General features: G+C 38.5%; 1 protein-coding gene across 3 annotated transcripts in view; it reads right to left on the bottom strand.

Annotated features, from left to right (window-relative positions):
- Positions 1–21,532, bottom strand: part of gstcd (glutathione S-transferase, C-terminal domain containing) — a 112,716-nt gene that overhangs the window by 10,635 nt on the left and 80,549 nt on the right. For 2 of the 3 annotated variants that reach the window (XM_027146012.2, XM_027146011.2), the window contains 3 exons: positions 20,337–20,465; positions 4,366–4,499; positions 1,624–1,654 (listed from right to left, as the gene is read on the bottom strand). The exons of the other annotated variant lie outside the window; for it this stretch is intronic. In XM_027146012.2, coding sequence (XP_027001813.1) covers positions 1,624–1,654; positions 4,366–4,499; positions 20,337–20,465 — 294 coding nt within the window. The remainder of the gene's footprint in view (positions 1–1,623; positions 1,655–4,365; positions 4,500–20,336; positions 20,466–21,532) is intronic. 3 annotated transcript variants of the gene reach the window in all.

Below are 21,532 nucleotides of genomic sequence, written 5' to 3'. Positions count from 1 at the left end.
GATAGATCATGGGATAAGGGTAAGAAATCAATTTTGCAAGATGACAATACTCCAGGAGAAAGGTGGAATGAAAAGTCTTAGATTGTTGAAGCATCATTTGACTTAACATTTAGAGGGTGGTAGATTTGGGTGTAAGGGTTACACCCAAACTCTTTAGAGTGGCAGATCTTCAGACACAAGGTTCGACCTAAACTCTTCATGGCAGTAAACCTCCATTAATTAGGGTCGAACCCAAATTAAGTTATATAATAAATCACCAAAGGGGGCACGGTGGCTTAGTGGTTAGCACGTTTGCCTCACACCTCCAGGGTTGGGGGTTCGATTCCCGCATCTGCCTTGTGTGTGTGGAGTTTGCATGTTCTCCCCGTGCCTCAGGGTTTCCTCCGGGTACTCCGGTTTCTTCCCCTGGTCCAAAGACATGCATGGTAGGTTGATTGGCATCTCTGGTAAATTGTCCGTAGTGTGTGAGTGTGTGAGTGAATGAGAGTGTGTGTGTGCCCTGCGATGGGTTGGCACTCCGTCCAGGGTGAATCCTGCTTTGATGCCCGATGACGCCTGAGATAGGCACAGGCTCCCCGTGATCCGAGAAGTTCGGATAAGCGGTAGAAAATGAATGAATGAATGAATGAATGAATGAATAAATCACCAGTATAAAGGTTTAATTCCACAGGGTGGTACATCTCCAGTAGAAGGGTAGAGTCTAAATTTATAAGGGCTAAGGATAAGGGCATCTGCTAAATGCTGTAATTGTAAACTGGGTCATAGAATTTCTGAGCAACATCTTACTTAACATCTGGAGCATTGGTAGTTCAGGTAAATGATGATACCCAAACTTTGTTATAGATCTTTAGAAACAAGGTGGGATCTAAACTTTCGAATGTGTCAGATCTCCAAGTGAATTGATAGACCTAGACTCTTAATGGTGATAGATCTCCACGATCAAGGTTGGACCAGTAGGAAGTCATTAACCAGAGAGAGAAAGGCAGACCAATTAAAAAAATAAAGAAATAAAATAAATCACAGTTTATTTTCAGAGGTAACTTATCTGCGTCTGTCGGGACATTAAGCTGTCGGAGCTGAAGCAATCGCAGTAGATCCTGCAGATTATGTTCAATCCATCACTCACAAGTCAGATTTATGTGTCTCTTACACGCAAAGTAAGACAGAAAAGTGCGAGAACTACAACCACTAGGTGTACAACACAATCATTCATGAGGATACCAACGTGCTAAGGAACATCTGAGAGCTGTTTGAACAGTCTGCTGCAAACAAAATGGAATCCACAAACAAGACTAATAAACTGATGTGAGTTCGCTGTAAAGAGTTTATTGAAGCTGTAATGAGCTGTTCAAAGCCCACAGCAGGAGGACACTAATCTCTTGAGACACCCAGTTTATCCAGCACAGATCTGATACCATGTGTATGGATTTCACTGTCTTATTCACTCTGCAATATGATTCAGAGTTCTACATGCTGGAATAAAATGGGGTTACTACTGAGATGAGAGCTGTTACAACTATGTAGAGTGTTAAGACAGAATAAACCCAAGGAAGAGAGACAGACATCATCTACATGAAGAAGAATGATGAAGAACGAAGGAATGTCGAATACCTTCACACTTACCTTATATGTCAATGTGTCTGCAAATTTCTTACTGTGAAGAAGGAAGGAAAGAAAGGAGGATTAATGACACACGGTAGTAAAAGTAAGGCTTAAATGAAAGTTTTTTAAAAAACGTAGTGAAAGACAAGAAGAAATTATTATACAGTTCTATGTTCGAAGCTAAAACTTAATTTAAGTGAGTGTGATTAAGTCAAATGGGGAAGAAAAAGAAGAGTTTTTATTTTATTATTATTATTATTATTATTATTATTATTATTATTATTATTATTATTACAGAAGCCTCTATCTCTTGCAAAGGTTTATAGAGGGACAAAAACAACTAAATCATCATGATTTATTCCCCTGATCTAAGCTGCTTCACCTTTAACCCCACTCGGAACTACGTTGATGATTCAAGCCAACCCTTTTAACATCTTGAACAAATACGATCAATCTCCCATCCTTCACATGGATCTTACTAAACAATACACATGCTTTAAAAAATGGTTAAACTCAGAAGTTTAAAAGGCTAATTGGTTTGTCACTCTAGAGAAATCCTTAACTCAAAACAGAATGTTTTCCAATATGCTTTTAATGGAGCAAAGATCCTTTAACTAAAGACCAGCTGAGGAACCTTTGCTTCTAAGCAACTAAAACCTTTAATGAAACTACTTACTTAAAATTCAATTAATAAAAAAAAAAAAAACATAAATAAATCCATTAACGATATCCATCATCCTTAACCTCTACATAACTTATTTGATTTCTAACTGAGCAAATATAAGTGTGTATGTGTAGAATTGTATATATTGCAATTTGACAACCTTGTGCTGTTTATTAGCGCTTTAATATTATTAAACTGTTACCAATATGTTTATACTTGTCACTTATTTTTTGTGCTTTTTTTTTTAACCAGACAACACGGAAACAATTAAAAGCAATCATTTATATTGAAATGATATGGTGTCTAATATTTTTTACTTTACTGAGCCAAAATTAGAATAATAATAACAATAATAACAATAACAATAATAATAATAATAATAATAATAATAATAATAATAATAATAATAATAATAATAATTAAAAAAACGTCCCTGAACATGAACTACAATATAAACAAATGATTACACTGCACATTAAAACAATGGAAGGAACGGGTACAATATATGGTCATAATAAGCCAGAGAGCTTAAGTACGTACGAAGCCGCTATTATAGTCTATTCGCACATATAATTACTGTGACTACTAGGATTGTCAACTGGTGGACTGTATTCTGGGTGCAGAAACTGCTAGTATACTATAGTAAGTATTTCACCAGATCAAACGATGTACATGAGAAACATTCCAGTAGCAGGAGCATATAAAGGTATGAAAGAAAAACTGGCTGTAGTTTTTTAAGCATAAACCTGAGGGGCTTTTCAACCTCTGGTGGATACAAAATGACCTGCATTTATATCAATATTTTAGTTGAAGGCAGCTCATCAGGTCAGAGAACAGCTACAGGGCTGGAGACATGAGGTAAAGGTTTCTGGTTGCTAAACTGACAGATCTCAGACATCTCGTCTCTTCAGAGTCGAAATTCAATGATCAGAGTATCATTGATTTAATCTCTCTGTCGTTGGTTAGCGTTCCTTCAGTATTATTAAGGGAGAGATTTTGCTTGTCGTACTCCGTGGTCAGAGACGTGCCACACCAAATATCTCGAACATTATAAAGGTGATGATGTGTAGCTGTCACTCTACAGTACAGGAGCTCTTAACTTGTTCCCGTTTTCAGTGCTGTGCGATAGTGTGAAAAGCAAACGCTCTGAACCACACAGACTGCCTGACAGGCTTACAGTAAAATAACAATCCTGCACCATGAACGTCACTCGTGTTAGACAAACATTGCTGCCAGAAAGCCAATCAACATGGCAGTGTCATGGTAACAGCTCAGGCACGGCGGCAAAACAACTGTTCGGCTTCTCGTACCGATCCTCCAGAGCCCCTGGAGGAAAATCTCTTATAGCATCGAATTATGGGATTACCCAGACCACACGCCTACTGCACGCCAAGGTTGAAATGGAATGCATAGCAAACGATAAAGTTGTGTTTGTTTTTTATTTATTTGAGTTCAGCTATATCGTGCTGCTGATACACTGCTGGAGGGAAGGACAAGAAGGACAGGACATCTAATAAAATTTAATAACATGCAAGAACATGACCAGGCAGATTTCATATGAGAGTGAGAACAAGAAAAGTAAACAAAGACACACTCAATAACACACACCATCTCGCTCATACACTCACTCTCATACACACACTCACTCACTCTCATACACACACTCACTCATACACACTCACTCTCATACACACACATTCACTCTCACACACACACTCACTCTCATACACACTCACTCTCATACACACACATTCACTCTCACACACACACACTCACTCTCACACACACACTCACATACTATCATACAGTACACTCACTCTCGTACACACACTCACTCATTCTTATACACACTTACTCTCATACACACACACACACTCATACACACACCCTCACTTTCATACACACACTCACTCTCATAGACACACACTCACTCACTCACACACACACCCTCACTCACACACTCACTCACTCTGATACACACGCACACATTCATGCACACTCACATTCTGTCTGTCTGTCTGTCTTTCACACACACACACACACACACACACACACACACACACACACACACACACACACACACACACACACACACTCACCTCCTAGGGAAGCTGAACTTGAGGGTATTCTGGATGAAGCCGTAACAGCATGGACTGATCACAAATCCGGCTTTAGCCTGAATGCAGCGATCTAGAACCATGTCTGTCGCCACGCCACATGCATGCAGAGCCACCTGCAACAGGTAAAACACAAATAATACATAAAACCATCATTACACACCTGTACTTTACAAATCAGTGCATATCCCATAACCCACTTTTTCTCCCATTCTTGCTGCTAATAAGACAGATGAAGTGCTTCAGTACAGTGAGCACATAATTGTACAACTAAGTTCAGCTCTTTCTCAGCTTTACCATATAATCTATTATAACACTGTTCTGTTGTTGTGCCTAGTGGGCATTTACTGTATTATTATTAAAGCGCTAAGGCATTGGCCTACTGATTAGAAGTTTATGAGTTCAAATCCCAAAACCACCAATGTGCCACTGCAAGGCACTTAACAATCAATTGTTCAGTTGTACAAAAATCACTCTAGATAAGGGCGAATGCCATAAATGTAATGCATTATATTTTTGTCTTGTGTACCATTCAGATATATTGCAGTGTTACACCATAGTCCTGAAGAAATGCAATTTCATTCCAATATACACTAATTTTATTGAGGAATGTCAATAAAATGCACTTGACTTGTTTATGGGTTGTCTAGTGGCATCTGGTTTACCCTCCGACTGCAGCTGCCTTTAATCAAGCACTACTTTAGAGCCCCATTAGGATATGAGAACACACAGTTGATGAGCACTTTAATAAGTCTTGTCTGTGGCATAATAATGAATGAACCACAGATGCAGAACAACTTCTGATTGGCTGTGTGCCTAGCATAATTCCTGGGGGTCTGGTTGGAGTCCTGGGACAGAACAAAAAGTTGAAAGTGTTATTTAAAGGAATTTAGGATCCACACATATCGGAGAAAAAAAAAGGAAAAAAGAGAAAATGATATTAAATAAATTTGAATACAGTGAATTAAGCATTCATCATTTATTCATTCATTCCTCCCGCTTTATCCGAACTCTCGGGTCACTGGGAGCCTTTGCCTATCTCAGGCGTCATCGGGCATCTAGGCAGGATACACCCTGGGCGGAGTGCCAACCCATCACAGGGCACACACACACACACACACACACTCTCATTCACTCACGCAATCACACACTACGGACAATTTTCCAGAGATGCCAATCAACCTACCATGCATGTCTTTGGACCGAGGGAGGAAACCGGAGTCCCCGGAGGAAACCCCCGAGGCACGGGGAGAACATGCAAACTCCACACCCACAAGGCGGAGGCGGGAATCGAACCCCCAACCCTGGAGGTGTGAGCCGAACGTGCTAACCACTAAGCCACCGTGCCCCCGAATTCATCATTTCTTCATCTGGATTTGACTGGTTGTTTTAAAAAAATATATATTTATGTTCTACTAAAAAGAACAGTCATAATTAGACATAAACCATACAATAAAATAAAATCCTAAAATATAATTCAAAATATGTCTTCATTTCCTGTTCAGGATATTAGCTTCAATTGTCAACTACAACTATAATTATAATAACAAAATATATATTTTTTACTGGTTCAGTCAACAACAGTGTATCTTGGTGGCTAATGTGCACCATGTATATTATATATGTCCCATTTCTAGTTGGTAAACACAAAGTTTATACCCTGTGGTTGATTAAATTAATACAACACTTGGAGTGGAGTACAAACTAACGAAGTGTACTCATTGATCTGTTAGCAGTTTCAGCACGAAGCTGCGGTTCCTCTCAGGCAACAGTGTAACAGAGCATGACAGCAGAGGAGTCTGTGCACATTAGCTGCAAACTGGTAAGAACTGCTTAAAGGAAGCTGAATAAGAGCCGATGATCGTGCACAATGAATGAGGTCCGACAGGATGGGTAAGAGATGGACAAGCATTCATTGTCTCCTTCTCCAGTCTGGAAAGTATGACGGAGTTAAGATGAGAATCCGAGGTAATGAGGGGGAAGATGCTCTGATAATCACTTACAGTACAATGTTCTGGTTACATTTTAAACTTTTTTTTATAAATATCACAGACTTATATAAATCACACCTAGTCATTGCTGTGTTCTCTGCATTAGACTGCTGTAGTGGCCCAAAAGCAGATGCGCTCTCACTCACGTTTTAATTACAAAGTATGACACCTTTCTTCAATACAAAGTTCATAAGGCTACACATAACATACACAACTCTTTCATGACCACCTGACAAGCTTTATTTAATAGCAGTGTTCACATTGCTATTTTACACATACATAAGTCCTTCCTAATCACTGGAAATAAATCTATATGGCACCTTATGTAAGGGCAGGGTTTAAAATTCTACATAAAACATACACAAGCACTTCTGCTTAATTAACTGCATAATGCTGTATTTAAGATCATTTTTCACAGTGCTATTTAACTCATACATCATGACCATCCGACATATACAGTTTATGTCTGATGGTTAATAAGGGTTTATGTAAGTGTTATATAGTCATATTAACAATGCCTTATACAACTGATATGTATACCTTTGAACAGCAATTAGGTTTATATATCAGCTCAATTTGTATAACTCAAAAACATTAACTGGCCTACAGAAAAACCATGTACTCTTTGGTCAAAATGAATTAAATTACATTTAATTTGTAATTGAAAATGTATTTGAATTTATCCCGATTTGTCCCAAATGAGCAAGACTGTGAGGACTGTGGCAAGAAAAAACTCCCTTAAATGGTATGAGGAACAGACCTCGAGAAGAACCAAAAGGAACCCATAGTCATTTGGGTGACAACAGAGAGTGTGAATATAAATTATTATAAACACTGGAGAGTGGGCTTATAAGTAATGTCCTACAATCGTATACAGTATACAGCCATTTGGAGTTGTGTAACCACAAGCTTCTGAGTTCATCATAGATTCAACACCAACTCCTCCATGCCAAAGTCTTAAATGCTCAATGATTGAGATACAGCATATGTAGAATGTTTTGTGTATTGATTAAAAGGTTGTTCTTTTCAATGTGTTCATGGGGTTAGAAAGTCTTTATGAACACAACGGAACACAATTGTAGCTGGCAATTGTCTCTATATCCCTTGAGATGTGCAGAAAAAGAGGAGCAAGTAGAGAGGAATTAGTGTAGCTGCTGTTTATATGCATTATATTAGCAAGCACTAGATGATAATGTGCATTTGATCAGATGTACTGGAGCATATGTTTATGGGGTGTATTATGTGTATGTCTGGCTAAAGATATCTATATTTAAACTGGGAAAGTGTGTCTGAGCCCTGAACACTGTCAGGCTATTCCAAACTTTAGGAGCTGAATACAAAATGCTCTATACCGCCTTTAGTAGACTGAGATAGTCTGGGAATTACAAGAAGTCCAGAGTTTTGTGATTTCAGAGAGATCGTGATTGATAATAGCATGTTAGACTGGTTGGATACATGGGAGCTAAACTATTTAGTGCCTTGCATGTAAGTAGCAGCAGTTTGTAATCAATTTTGAACATAACATGTAGCCAGTGGAGATATGATAAAATTGGGGTTATTTGTTTATATTTTCTTGACCAGGTAAGAAGCATTTTGAAGCAGCTGCATTTTGGATTAATTGTAACCTATTTATTGAAGATGCAGGACAACCACGTAGTAATGCATTACAATAGTCCAGTCTAGAGGTCATGAATACATAAACTAGCTTCTCAGCATCAGATACAGATAGGATGTTTCTTAGCTTGGCAATATTTCTAAGGTGGTATAAGACCGTTTTTGTAATATGGGTGATATGATTTTTAAAAGACAACTTGCTGTCTAATAAAATACCCAGTTCTTTCACTTCTGAGCTAGTAGTATCCTTCTAAGTGCAAGATGAATTTTGGCGTACAGGTTTTTGAACAATAAGTAATATCTCTGTCTTATCGGAATTTAACAATAGAAAATTATGGATCATCCAATCTTTTATATCTCTAACACTCGGTTAACATGGACAATTTAGATATTTCATCTGGTTCTGATGAGATATATAACTGGGTATTATCATCAGCATAACAAACTAACCCTAAGCCTTCTAATAAGGGAAGCATGTATATTGAGAAAAGCAGAGGTCCTAAAATTGATCCTTGAGGGACTAAATATTTCACAGGCATTAAACCGGATCATTCTCATTTAAATCAATAAAATGATATTGATCAGACAGAGGGGGCACAGTGACTTAGTGGTTAGCATGTTCGCCTCACACCTCCAGGGTTTGGGGTTCGATTCCCGCCTCCGCCTTGTGTGTGTGGAGTGTTTGCATGTTCTCCCCGTACCTCGGGCGTTTCCTCCGGGTACTCCGGTTTCCTCCCCCGGTCCAAAGACATGCATGGTATGAGCGTGTGTGTGAGAGAGTGAGAGAGAGTGATCAGACAGGTAGAATCTAAACCATCTTAATGCCTGTCACTGAATACCTGTGTAATTTTGTAAGCGATCTAAGAGAATGTTGTTATCTATAGTGTCAAATGTAGCACTAAGATCAAGCAGAAATAACAGTGAGAAGACGCCTTGGTCCAAAGCTAAAAACAGGTCATTTGTCATTTTAACAAGAGCAGATTCTGTGCTATGATGGGGCCTGAAACCTTATTGAAACCAAAAAACATCGATCATAAGAAGGAGCATAATTGAACAGATGACCTTTTCTAATATTTTAACATAATAGGTCTGTAATTTGACAATTTATTAGGATCTAGATAAGATCCTAGATCTTATGATAAGGTTTCTTAATAAGGGGCTAAATAACCGCCAACTTGAAGGATTTAGTGACAAGACCTGAATGTAACAAGGAGTTAATAATCTTGAGAAGAGGCTCTCTAGCTGTCTGTAACACTTCTTTCTGTAGTTTCTGGAATGGGATCTAACAAACATGATGTCAATTTAGCTGTAGTGATAAGTTTATATATCTTTTCCTGTCCTATACTTGCAAAGCCTTGTGGAGCTTTAGGGGAGATTGGATCACATGATGTTGTCAGTGGTTGAACATCCACAATTTTGATCCTGACACTTTAATTTTTTTTTTTTTGTGTGTGAAGAAAATCCTCACTACTAAACTGTGATGGAATAATCTTCAGAAAAAAAAAAACACTGTGCAAAATAAGAACCTGAGATTGTTTTGGTTATTTTCTATGAGTTTGTCCAGGTGCTCAGCCCTAGCAACGTGTCTGTAGATGGACATATTGTCCTTGTACACAATTCTAAAATTCTCTAATTAAATTTTTCTCGATTTTTGTTCGTGTATGACTGTTATACCATGGTGAAAATTAGAATAGCATCATTTTGGATTCACATGACCTCATGATCAATGAATCAATACCACTTCATCTCAACTCTTTGAAGCTCAGCATCCTTATAATGCATTAAATTTCAGATCTGACAATATGGTAATACAAATCTTGAAGCCCAGGTGCTAAATAAAATTTTTTGAGTCGGTCTCGTCTTGCATCTCGGCCATCTATCAATGGAAAAGTAATGTGCAGTGTGCATCAGATCTCCTCTAATAATACAGATTCGTGTAACAGAATAACAAGAGCGCTTATCATGCTGCTCCTTGCGACATAATTTCCTGAAATTCACACACTGTTTTGCTTTTGAAATAAACCTCATTTTTGTAGTATGAGGTCACCTTCACCTGTACATTCTGCAAAGGACCTTCATAATCAATAAAAACAAGCTATCTTGCCAGAAGACCAGTGAAATTATTATTGGTATGGATAAGTAGACATTTTTAAGGGCTAATTTTGTTTGTTCTCCCAAACCAAGTATCTCCATGGAAACTAATATGAAATATTTTATTTGGACCAGTAGTCTCATGTGAAATCGAATAAACCTAATTTCTGTTATTGATGAAGGAAAAGAAAAGCTCTGCAATGAGGCTTGCATTAACCAGCAATTCTGCTTCATTGTGCATCAATTATTTGCAGATGAGGAGAAGATAACAGATAATGTGGTTGATGGGATTTTTACCTTATTTAACTGCGTTATTGTTTTGAGCATTAATTTTTGCTGAGAGCGATTGTTCAAAACGAAATCAAACACAAATTCTCTTGATTTTAATAATGACACGAAACAACAATGCTAGAGATCATTAATACACCTATGTTAAGCTTTGTTACAAATATGTTTAATTTACACTTTGTCAAATGTGTAATGAATAATATCTGACTTTGGGAGAACTCATAGCTTAAAAACGGCAGATCAAATCAGTCCTGCGGTCATGAAGATCAAGGAAATGCCTGTGGAGCTATGAGAAAATAAGAAGGAGAAGGTTATTATAACATCAGCAAAGCTTTGAACCTTCTTAGGTGTATTGTGAAATCCAGTAAAATAAAGCAGGGAAAAACCCAGACACTACCAAACTCGGGTCAAACCAAGAGCTTGGGTAATTTACAGTGTCCAAGAGGCCAGCTACTGTACAGCAGTGAATGAAGTTACAGAGCTGAAAAAAAAGTACCTGTACAGAACTCAACAATATGATGAGTTCTTCATTGATCCAGCTTCCATAATCCAGATCCAAACCTGAAAGTTTCTAGGAAACATTTTTTTTTTTACTCTGAGACAAGATGAAAAATGATGAGCTATTTGAGATTAAAGTTAAAGCATGATCGTGAGCTTAAACCCCGGGGGAGGGAGGGCATCCCCCCCCCCCCCCAAAAAAAATAAAATAAATGTACTCCATTAAGTAGGGGATTTTATTCACTTTAAATTAAGCGATTCTCTTTAATGTACTTGATACAGACTCATTCATAAATTAGTTGTGGCAAAAATGCTGATTACCGATGTAATTTTCCATGAATCTGCAATATTAGCGATTAAAATATGACTTATCTAGTTAACGTGAGCTTGTTTACTTGCTTGTTGCATGGTGCACTGTAACTAACACGGCAAAGCCGTTTCCCATGCATTGTTTTATTTGGGACGACTTGGCATAATGTTAACTTAACATTAACGGCCACAATTAGCATATTGTTTAGCTGTTTAGCATATTTACTAAATGAGCACTGTGCTACGTTCGAACTGACCTCACTGTATTTTTTTGTATAATCAATTTCTATTGTTATTAAGTGTCTTAGTTAATTTGAAATAAAATTTTAAATATTTTTTAATTCCTTGTTTTTATTGTTGTGATTATTTTTATGATAGTTTTACTTTCTTTGAATAAAAACTGTGAAAATAAGCATAATGACGCGTCTCCATGCTACAATAATAATCTTTATAAGTACAATTAGACTGTATTATTTGTGTCCCCGCTTCAAAAATTGCTCATGAGAAATTTTATATTTATTGCCCCATGCACCAAAGCCTGGTGATGGTACAGCAGCATCATGATTTCGAAAAGCTATATGAAAGAACCGCTTCCCTCAGCAAGACATCTGCATTTAGTCAAAAAAACAACAACAACATGCTCCAACAGGAGAAAACCAAACACAACATCCAGCCTTTAGGAACCGTAGAATCAAAGCCCAAACTAAAAATATATATCCGCCAACATTCTGTATATAATTTTGGAAATTATATAATATAATATTTATAATGTGCAAAGCTTAAGTTGACAACTCAAATCACTACTGCTTTAAAAAATAATAATAATAATAATAATAATAATAATAATAATTAAAAAAAAAAAATAAAATAAATCACCATAGAAATGTTTAGATATATTTTTTAAAAATCTACAAATCATGCTAAAACCATCTAAATAACGAATTGAATTTTTGTAGAGATTCAATATTATGAAAATATGAAAATGCAAAATAAGATTTGGGGGCTGTGGAATCCCATTCTGATCGGCTTACATTCGATACAGCAATTCAGCAAAGGGGAAAATCATCAAGGGATACTTTCTAAGCTCTTGGGATTGTCACACCTTGAGATTATACACTTAAAAACAAGTGCTTATACAGCTAAAAAGTGAAAGCTTACAGTATGTCATCTTCTGCTGCTGTTTTCCACTCACCTCAAGGTTTGACATCTTGTGTGCTCAGAGAAGAGTAGTTATTTACTGTAAGTAACCCTTGCCTTCTTGGCACCTCATAACAGACTGGTCATTCTTCTCTGATCTCCCTCATCAACAGTGTGTTTCTGCCTGCAAACCTGCTGCTCTCTGGATGTTTTTTACACCGTTCTGTGTAAACTCTAGAGACTGTTGTGTGTGTGTGTGTGTGTGTGTGTGTGTGTGTGTGTGTGTGTGTAAAAATCCCAGGAGATCAGCAGTTTGTGATATGCTCAAAGCAGCCCATCTGGCACTAAAAACTATGCCATGGTTAGTCACAGAGATCAGAGTTTTTCTCCATTCTAATGCTTGATGTGAAGTGATGCTTAACTGAAGCTCTTGATCTGCATCTGCACGACTTGATTCTTTGTGCTTCTGCCACATGATTGGCTGCTTGGATAACTGCATGAAGGTGCAGGTGTTCCCAAAAGAAGAAGTGGCTCATGAGGTTGTCGTTCAATTCGACTGTAACTTTACCGTATCTGTATAGCTCCGTTAACAGTAGTCATTGTCGCAAGGCAGCTTTACAGAAATATATGAAATATAAATTGATCCCTAATGAGCAAGCCAGAGGTGACATTGGCGAGGAAAAACTCTATGAGACAATATGAGGAAGAAACCTTGAGGGGAAACAGACTCAATCTGGGTGACACTGGATAATGTGATTATAAATCGTTTCCCTTCTATGACTGTACACTATGTTCAAAAGATGCGACTGCATAAATACAGGTGATTAATTCAAGTTTTATTGAGATTTCGTTCCTTTCTTCAGTTCCTTCTTTCCTTCCTTCCTTCAATTTCTTTCTTCCTTCAGTTCCTTCCTTCATGTCCTTCCTTCCTTTACTTCCTTCAGTTCTGTCAGTTCCTTCCTTCCTTTACTTCCTTAATTCCTTCACTTCCTTCTTTTACTTCCTTAATTCCTTCACTACATTCTTTACTTCCTTCCTTCAGTTCCATCAATTCCTTCACTTCCTTCAGTTCCTCCCTTCCTTCCCACACTTATTCACTAAAGACGCTGGAGGCGTCTAATTAAATGTGTTTGATGTTATTTGCCATCGACTGGGAAATACAGTAGCTAATACTTCTTGTTAGTTAAAAATAAAGGATCCATTTGAGATGATACAAAAATTCATAAACTAGACGCTAGAGAACTGTGCATAAAAAAGTGCATAGTGTTTAGAATGTCACTTGGGACCTGGCATAAGATTTAGGCATTTGAGAGCCACTTATTTATATTTTACCCCCTTTTTTTATTTGCCTGTGGTTAATCTTTAATAAACTCAATTTGGTTAAAAAAAAGTTTGACTGCTAGTGTAGCTGTAAAGAACTGTTAATCGGCAGAGTCAACTGCCCCTTAGGCTTACATTATACATTATACAAATTGATTTTGTTGTTGGTTGACTTTGTACAGGAAGCAGGTTTAAAATGATTGCTTTTGGTAGACACATATTCTACAGCTGTGGTGCATAGAGATTAGGTTGAAAAATGTTGACGCTTTTCCTTTAACAACCTGGGGCTTAGATTAGATTCGGCCTCTCTTGTAAGTGGATTTGAACAGCAGCATCTGCCAAATGAATAAATGTAACCCTAAAAGTCTTCAGTCAGTTCTGCTGAACCATGCTACAGCCACGACAAATGAAGTCTGCACCAGCCTTCAGCCCCAGAGTTTTCCCCCTAGTACATCGCTCCTGCTATGTTTACTCACATCTCCACACAAGCCTGGAGCTGAAAGTACAAGTTTATGTGTGACTGTCAGAAGAAATTGCGGCGACTCGTTTTCACGCCTCAAACCCCAGATGAGATTGTAACAGACTCAGTCTGGCTTCTGAGGTAGAATCTAAGCAGACGGTGTGTGAGACAGAACATAACCGAGCACTGCTGAAGGATATCCAGCTGTACGCTGTTATTGTAAGACCAGATCGATCAGATTCTTAGACTCTCATTGCGCAAGCAGCACAAAAGCTGTCTGATCCAACCAAGGAGACTGGAGTTCTGGGTACACACTAAATATATATTAAAACATGAATAAATACATATATTAAAAAAAAAAATACTAGAAAGAAATTAAAACTGCATGAACAAAGTTTTCTTTCATCTTCACTAAAGGTGTCAGGTTGGACCTGGATGGAACCCCAGGAACACTGAACACAACCTGGACGGCAAGCTCAAACACCATGCAACATTTGAAGTGGGGTTTGTGTCACTATTTACCCCAGGTTATAAAAACCTGCTCCTGCTCTTTTATAGTTTTAACCCCACAAATGTTTGTCAAAAGTGTACAGTGTGAAACAATGCTGTGTTAAGATGTAACAGCGAGATACTTAGCAATCAGAAACCGAACAGCTCGTGCCTCATCTCACGAGAAAACCAGGATGGAGAAACACTCAATGAAACCAGCTTGGGAGTCGGTAGTGTTGAGCAGCAGTGAACAAGTGCTCGCCGTAGCGTGAGGGACATTCATGACACTGAAAAATTGGTGGAAGTTAGATATCAGTAAACACCTGATCAACTACAGGACTATTTTAAAAAGGACAATAAAAGATTTTAAATATGTGAAAGATAAGAATATAAGCTCGGGAGCAGAAAGGCAGTCTGGTGCTTCTCCACCCTCAATGAACAGAAAGTTAGAGAAGCCGTCATTAAAAGCGGTCACATACTGGATTTATCCAATCATCGTTGAAACAACAAACATGAAAATAAGAAGGTTGGATGAACATCTAATATTAAGCGTTAACCCCAGGTAAATTATGAGCAGTGTGAAACGTCAAACAGGAAAACCCAGGATTCTGTTTAGCTGGAGTTTACAAAGACGAAGAGTTAAATATTTCAAGTTTGAAAATCTATATTCACACCTATGTTTTTCATGGAGAACCCAGAGGAAACCCACGCAAACGACAGCTGCCTGAGCTCAGACTCGAACCAGGGAACCAAGCAAAATTTTAGGGTAGCAAGAATGCGAAAACAATGGCTCGCATCCTGTGAAAGACACCCACATGGAAAAATATAGAACTTTTTATTACATGTTGCTTTCCCAGGAGAAATCTCTCTAAATCCCAACCACATAGGCACATTTAAGAGGATATAAACTTCCTGTGTGTGGGGAAGACTGACAATTTGCCAGGCTGACAACCAGCACATGGTATGGATGGAAGGCCAAGTGGAGCAGGTCCCTACAGAGCGTAGAGCAAGCTGAAATGTCTCATTAGGGCAATGAGCACACAGAAAACATAGACGTCCAACAAAACACTAACAGCACAGCCACACACAGCGTCACTCGAGTGAGGCCCGTGTTATGTAACTCAATCAAAAGAACAGCTCTGCAGAAGAAATGAGCCGCTCAATCTCCATAGTGGATTACACACAGAAAACCCGCTGTGGTCAGGGGAAATCAACATCTTTTCAACAAAACATTAGAAAGAAATTGAGAAACTAATTCAACAAATCTTCGGCAAATTCCCAAGTCAATTCAACAATTCCAAGGCAAATCAAAATCGGGTTTAGATCTATAATGATTCGGTAACGTTGGTCATTACTTACAATAACAATTCGTACTAATGGGTTATGTAACTTTCAAGAATCTAAACAACACCCATGTAGTAAAAGCCCAGTCTGATGCCTAATGGGCCTTTCACCTTGATAATAGCCAGAACAAACAAACAAAATTTTCTATCTATCTATCTATCTATCTATCTATCTATCTATCTATCTATCTATCTATCTATCTATCTATCTATCTATCTATCTATCTACACACACACACACACACACACACACACACACACAGATATATATATATATATATATATATATATATATATATATATATATATATAGAGAGAGAGAGAGAGAGAGAGAGAGAGATTAAATAAAATGCCAAGAAAACAAAAGGAGAGAAGAAAATCTCCCCACTCTTATCTCCATCACAGATGCCAATGTCAAGGCAAATGGAACAGCAGTCCTTTGTCCTTTAAAATGTCTGCACTCAAAACTCTGCTCAATAGGCCAAGAAATAAAAAGGTAATTTGGGTGAAGTGCACAATTTTAACGTTTAAAAAAATTCCACGTATGATTAAAGGGCAGTGGTAGCTCAGTGGTTAAGGTGTTGAACTACTAATGTTAAGGTCGTGATTTCGATCCTCAGTGCCACCAAGCTGCCGCTGCTGGGCCATTAATCGTAAAGATTTTAAGAATAATCTCAGAGAGCTTCTTATTTAGCCTTAAATGATCTAACTAAGAATTTTAGCTTAAGAGTAATCCAGGAAAACATAAACACTTTTATCTTAGAGAGAAGGCGGGGCTAAACCTGGCTACTAAGACTGTGATTGGTTGTCAATAAAAAATATATTAGTGCTTTTAAAATCTGCTTTTGAAATCTATTGTAAGCCTTTACTTTGTCTCTATGTTAAAATATTTGAGCGCTTATCTTTCTGACCGGTCATATTAGAGATGCGCTAAAATCTGTATGTCATAATAATGTTATAAATGTAATGTAAATGTAAAGGTAGACATCTCTGACACAGAGCAGAAATGTCAGAGAGACAAATTATATCATTTCCGTCGCTATGGTATTTTAGCTCGGAGATGTTAGTGTGTCTCTGACTGACAGCAGCAAAAAAAATGATTAGATATAAATATTGCTAATGTCATTTTTTTAAAATTCATCTTAAAATTCATTATTGATTCGTCTTCAGTTTCCACCCTGTCCTGTCATGTGCTGTCAATCGAGAACGAATCTCTAACACGAGTTTCGTTCTTGATCTATCAGAGGTGGGTTATTACTATATTCATCTTCATGTTTATGCAAGCTTCTTAGGTTTATCTGTCAAGGTCCTGACCCTATTCGGTGCAACTCATAATAAATATCTAAATAATATAATACAACTCGGGGTTAGGTGTGTTGTCTATTGCAAGCTGCTTTTCTGCTCATCTCGGTTGTCTCCACCCACAGAAACGCAGCTCGGTGGATGTTTGTTGCTCTCCACACCATTCTGTGTAAACTTTAGAGACTGTTGCGTGTGAAAATCTCAGAGTATGAGCAGTTTCTGAAATAATCAATCCATCCCATCTAAGACCAACAAACATGCCATGGGCAAAGTCAGAGATCTGAGATTTTTCTCCCTCGTTCTATTTGTGAAACAATGACCGAAAATCTGCATAGGAGTGATTTAATGCATGGAGCTGCTGCCTTATGATTGGCTGATTGGATAACTGCATGATAAGCATGGATACGGGTGACCTTTTATTCTGGCCAGCCTAAGACACACCTGTGTAATAATCATGCTGTCTAATCTGCATCTTGAGATGCCACACGTGTGAGGTGGATGGATTATATCGGCAAAGGGGAAGCGCTCACTAATACAGATTTAGACAGATTTGTGTACAATATTTGAAAGAAACAGGCTTTTGTGTACATAGAAAAAGTCTTAGATCTTTGAGTTCAGCTCATGAAAAATGAGGGCAAAAACAAAAGTTTATAATTTTGTTCAGAGTGTGTATATATATATATACACACACATATATATAAATATATATTAGTGGTTAGCACGTTCTCCTCACACCTCCATGGTTGGGGGTTCGATTCCAGCCTCCGCCTTGTGTGTGTGGAGTTTGCATGTTCTCCCCGTGTCTCGGGGGTTTCTTCCGGGTACTTGCATGGTAGGCTGATTGCCATCTCTGGAAAATTGTCCGTAGTGTGTGAGTGTGTGTGCCCTGCGATAATCGGTAGAAAATGAATGAATGAATGAATGAAAATATATGCTAACGATTAATGATCAATGATGATAATGATTCGGTGGAACTAAAAAAATTTCCAGCTTCCATCTCTTTCTCCTCCTCCTCCCCATCATTTGCCACCTCATAATCCTTCTTCTTCCTCCTCATTTGCCTCATCATTCTTCGGTTCATCTTGGTCCTTTTCCCCCCCAGTTCCAATTCCCACATCATCCTCTTTTTATTCATATCTGCTCCACATCAGTCTTCTTCTTATCTTTATCTCTGCTCTGCAATTCAAAATCATCCATTCCTTCTCCTCCTTCTCATCCTCCTCAGCACACTCATCATTTCACCTGCTCTTCCTTCTTATAATTACGGTTCTCTTCCTCAGAATGCCCATCATCCTTTCTTCTGCTCTTCTTTATTAGAATTATTCTCCTCTTCCTCCGGATCATTACTTATCCTGCTTTTCTTTCTAATAGTCCTTTTATCTCCACATCATTCTTCTATTTATCATCATCATCATCACCATCATCATCATCATACTACTACACCACTGCATCATAATTTTCCATATCACTCTCTTCCTCTACTTCTCATTCAGGTCTTCTCTATATATTCAGTTATTCTCCTTCTTATTTCTGCTCGCCAATTCTTCATCATCTCCCTGCTTCGATATCTCATTAACATTCTCCTCCTCCTCATTGTCCCCGCTCCTCTTTTTCATGAACATTCTCCTAGCTTCTCTTCCTTCTCCTCCTCCTCCTCCTCCTCCTCCCCACTCCAGTTGCTCATTAACATTTGCCTCTGCATCATCATGATCATCAACATAATCGTTGTCATCACTCCAAGTGCTTAAGGCTCTGAGGTTGTTGATCGAGGGCTTTAACCCTCTTTACTCCAGGGACACTATCATGCTGACCCTGCATTCTGACCTGACCTCAAAGTTAGGATATGCAAAGAAAGCATTTTACTGTGCTGTAATGTACTGTATATGTGACACCGACAATGTATACTTTTGTCATCGTCACCTCTTTTTCTCATCATCCTCCTCCTGCTTATCGACATCTTCCTCTTCGTCCCTCTCATCAACCTTTTCTCAATCCCACTGCCATGGTCCATTGCATCCTCATTTTCCACCTTTCTCTTTTTTCATTCCATCCTCCTCCTCAAAATTCTGCTACTCACACCATGGCTCTCCTCCTCACCACCTCACGAACACGACCGAGCAGTTGCGGTTTGAGGTTCTTATGCAATGAAACAAGCGTGAAAGCTTGGGAGGAAGCTGTGATGTGAAATCTCAACCTTGCTGTAGCCAAAATCATTAGCATGCTCCTGCTCATCATTTTCCTCTTCATCCTTCTGTTCATTCTCCTCTTCTTCCTTCTCCTCATCTATCCTCCTTCTGATCCAGACCACGCTTTAGTGTAACATAATATACGATTAGTTTTCTGATGAAACCAAGTCATTCTGTCTGATGATGACTCTGAAAATCACACACTTTTTAACGCTACACTTAGTATAAAGACTCCTTAATTTAGAGAAAATAGCACTCTTCTGGGTGTTAAAGTAGTGGGAGTGCTAGCAGAGCTGTGGTTTAAAAGTCGACAGTTTCGTTCTCGCGGAATCTGGTATTTTTCACATCGCAAAAAGGCAAGAACTAACAAAACCGTTCCCACTGACGACGGTGGGGAAAAAAAACAGCAATCCAACAACTCGGTTCTGCGTGAGTGCTAGCAAACAAAAGCTGCACTCAAATACGCATTCCTGACTTCAAAATAAATAAAACTGGAGGTTTAAATGCACAGAAATTGCTTAGCGTTGATGTACGGCTTAACGTTGCTGAATAAGAAATGTTATCTTCCTAGTCTGGTGGTTAACAACAAACGTCACATCAGTGGCCATGTCCTCAGGATGCTGAGGTTAAAACATGTACTGAATAAAACATCTAATTGAATTTCAAAGAATCAGCTGCAAAGAAGACAAAGAAGGTATTTAAAGAGACTCCTATAGTACATATCCGCTCAGTTATTATGCATATCGTCAAAAAAATTAATGTCTTGTAAATTCAAATTGCTGTCTGTCTTCATGTTGTTGTCAGTGTACGCACTCGACTGTCTGTGCCCGAGATGCATCGCTAACGTCTCTGTAAATGAATACAAGCTTCAGTTGACCTGTCTGTAATTAGATTAGACCGTCATTTTAATTGGATCGTCACTCACCCCGACTTGGAAGTTTCCTACGAAGTAGTCGAGGTTTGCCTGGACGAAGCTGATGTTCTGAAGCCCGAGCTGTGAGCTTCTGTCTCTTGCTCTAACCAGAGACTCTTCTTTGTTTTCTATAAGGATGACCTAAAGGAAAAAAACAATCATAATATACCACACTGTTTCCTGTTTCAGCACACCCTGCTGTATTTATACACTCAATGAACACTTTATCAGAAACACCTGAACAAATGTACTCACTCATGCATCTCTAATCAACAAATCGTATAAGCGGTGCAATGCTTGTGCACGGCAGCGCTGGCTCAACTGGTTAAGGTTCTGGGTTGTTGATCAGAGGATCGGGGTACAAGGCCCAGCACAGCCAAGCTGCCACTGCTAGGCCCTTGTATCATAGCTGCCCCTGCACTCTGACCCCAACCTCCTTAGTTGGGGTATGTGAAGAAAAGAATTCCACTGTGCTGTAATGTATATGTGGCGATAATAAAGGCTTCTGTGCCCCGTTCTATATCTATCTAAAATCATGCATATACAGGCCAGGAGCTTCAGGTAATATCAACCATCAGAATGGGAAAAAAGTGTGATATCAGTGATTTTCACCATGGCACGATTGTTAGTGAAAGATGGGCTGATCTTCTGGAATTTTCACAGTTTCAGAAAAACCATCCAGCGAGCATCAGTTCTGCAGACAGCCTACTACAGCCTTGTTGATGAAAGAGGTTAATGGAGAATGGCTACACTGGTTTGAGCTGACAGAAACGAAATAATACCTCAGATAATCACTCTGAATAACTGTGGTGGGCTGAAAAGCGTCTCAGAACATACAGCATGTTGAACCGTGAGGTGGACGAGTTAAACAGAAGGTGTCCCTTTCTGTCACCCCAAAAACAGGAAGCTGAGGCTGCAATGGGCACCGAGTCATCAAAACTGGACAGGTAAAGACTGGAAAATGTAATCTGATCTCATCAATCTCGATTTATTCTGAATCACATAGAATGTAAGGCTGGAATCTGGTGCCAAAAGGATGAATTCATGGATGGCATTAAACCTGCATTGTGTCATCTGTCCATACTGGTGGTTTTGGAGTAATGGTGTGGGGAAATGTTTTCTTCACACACATTGATGCTGATAATACCAATCAATCGTCCCATCTTAATTGAACATCGTTGTTATCACAATTTAACATCTTCTAATGG

Source organism: Tachysurus fulvidraco, chromosome 4 (assembly GCF_022655615.1).
Source record: "Tachysurus fulvidraco isolate hzauxx_2018 chromosome 4, HZAU_PFXX_2.0, whole genome shotgun sequence".
Classification (NCBI taxonomy): Eukaryota; Metazoa; Chordata; class Actinopteri; order Siluriformes; family Bagridae; genus Tachysurus; species Tachysurus fulvidraco.
The sequence above is the reverse complement of the archived record's forward strand: the minus strand, read 5'-3'. Positions and strand labels throughout refer to the sequence as shown.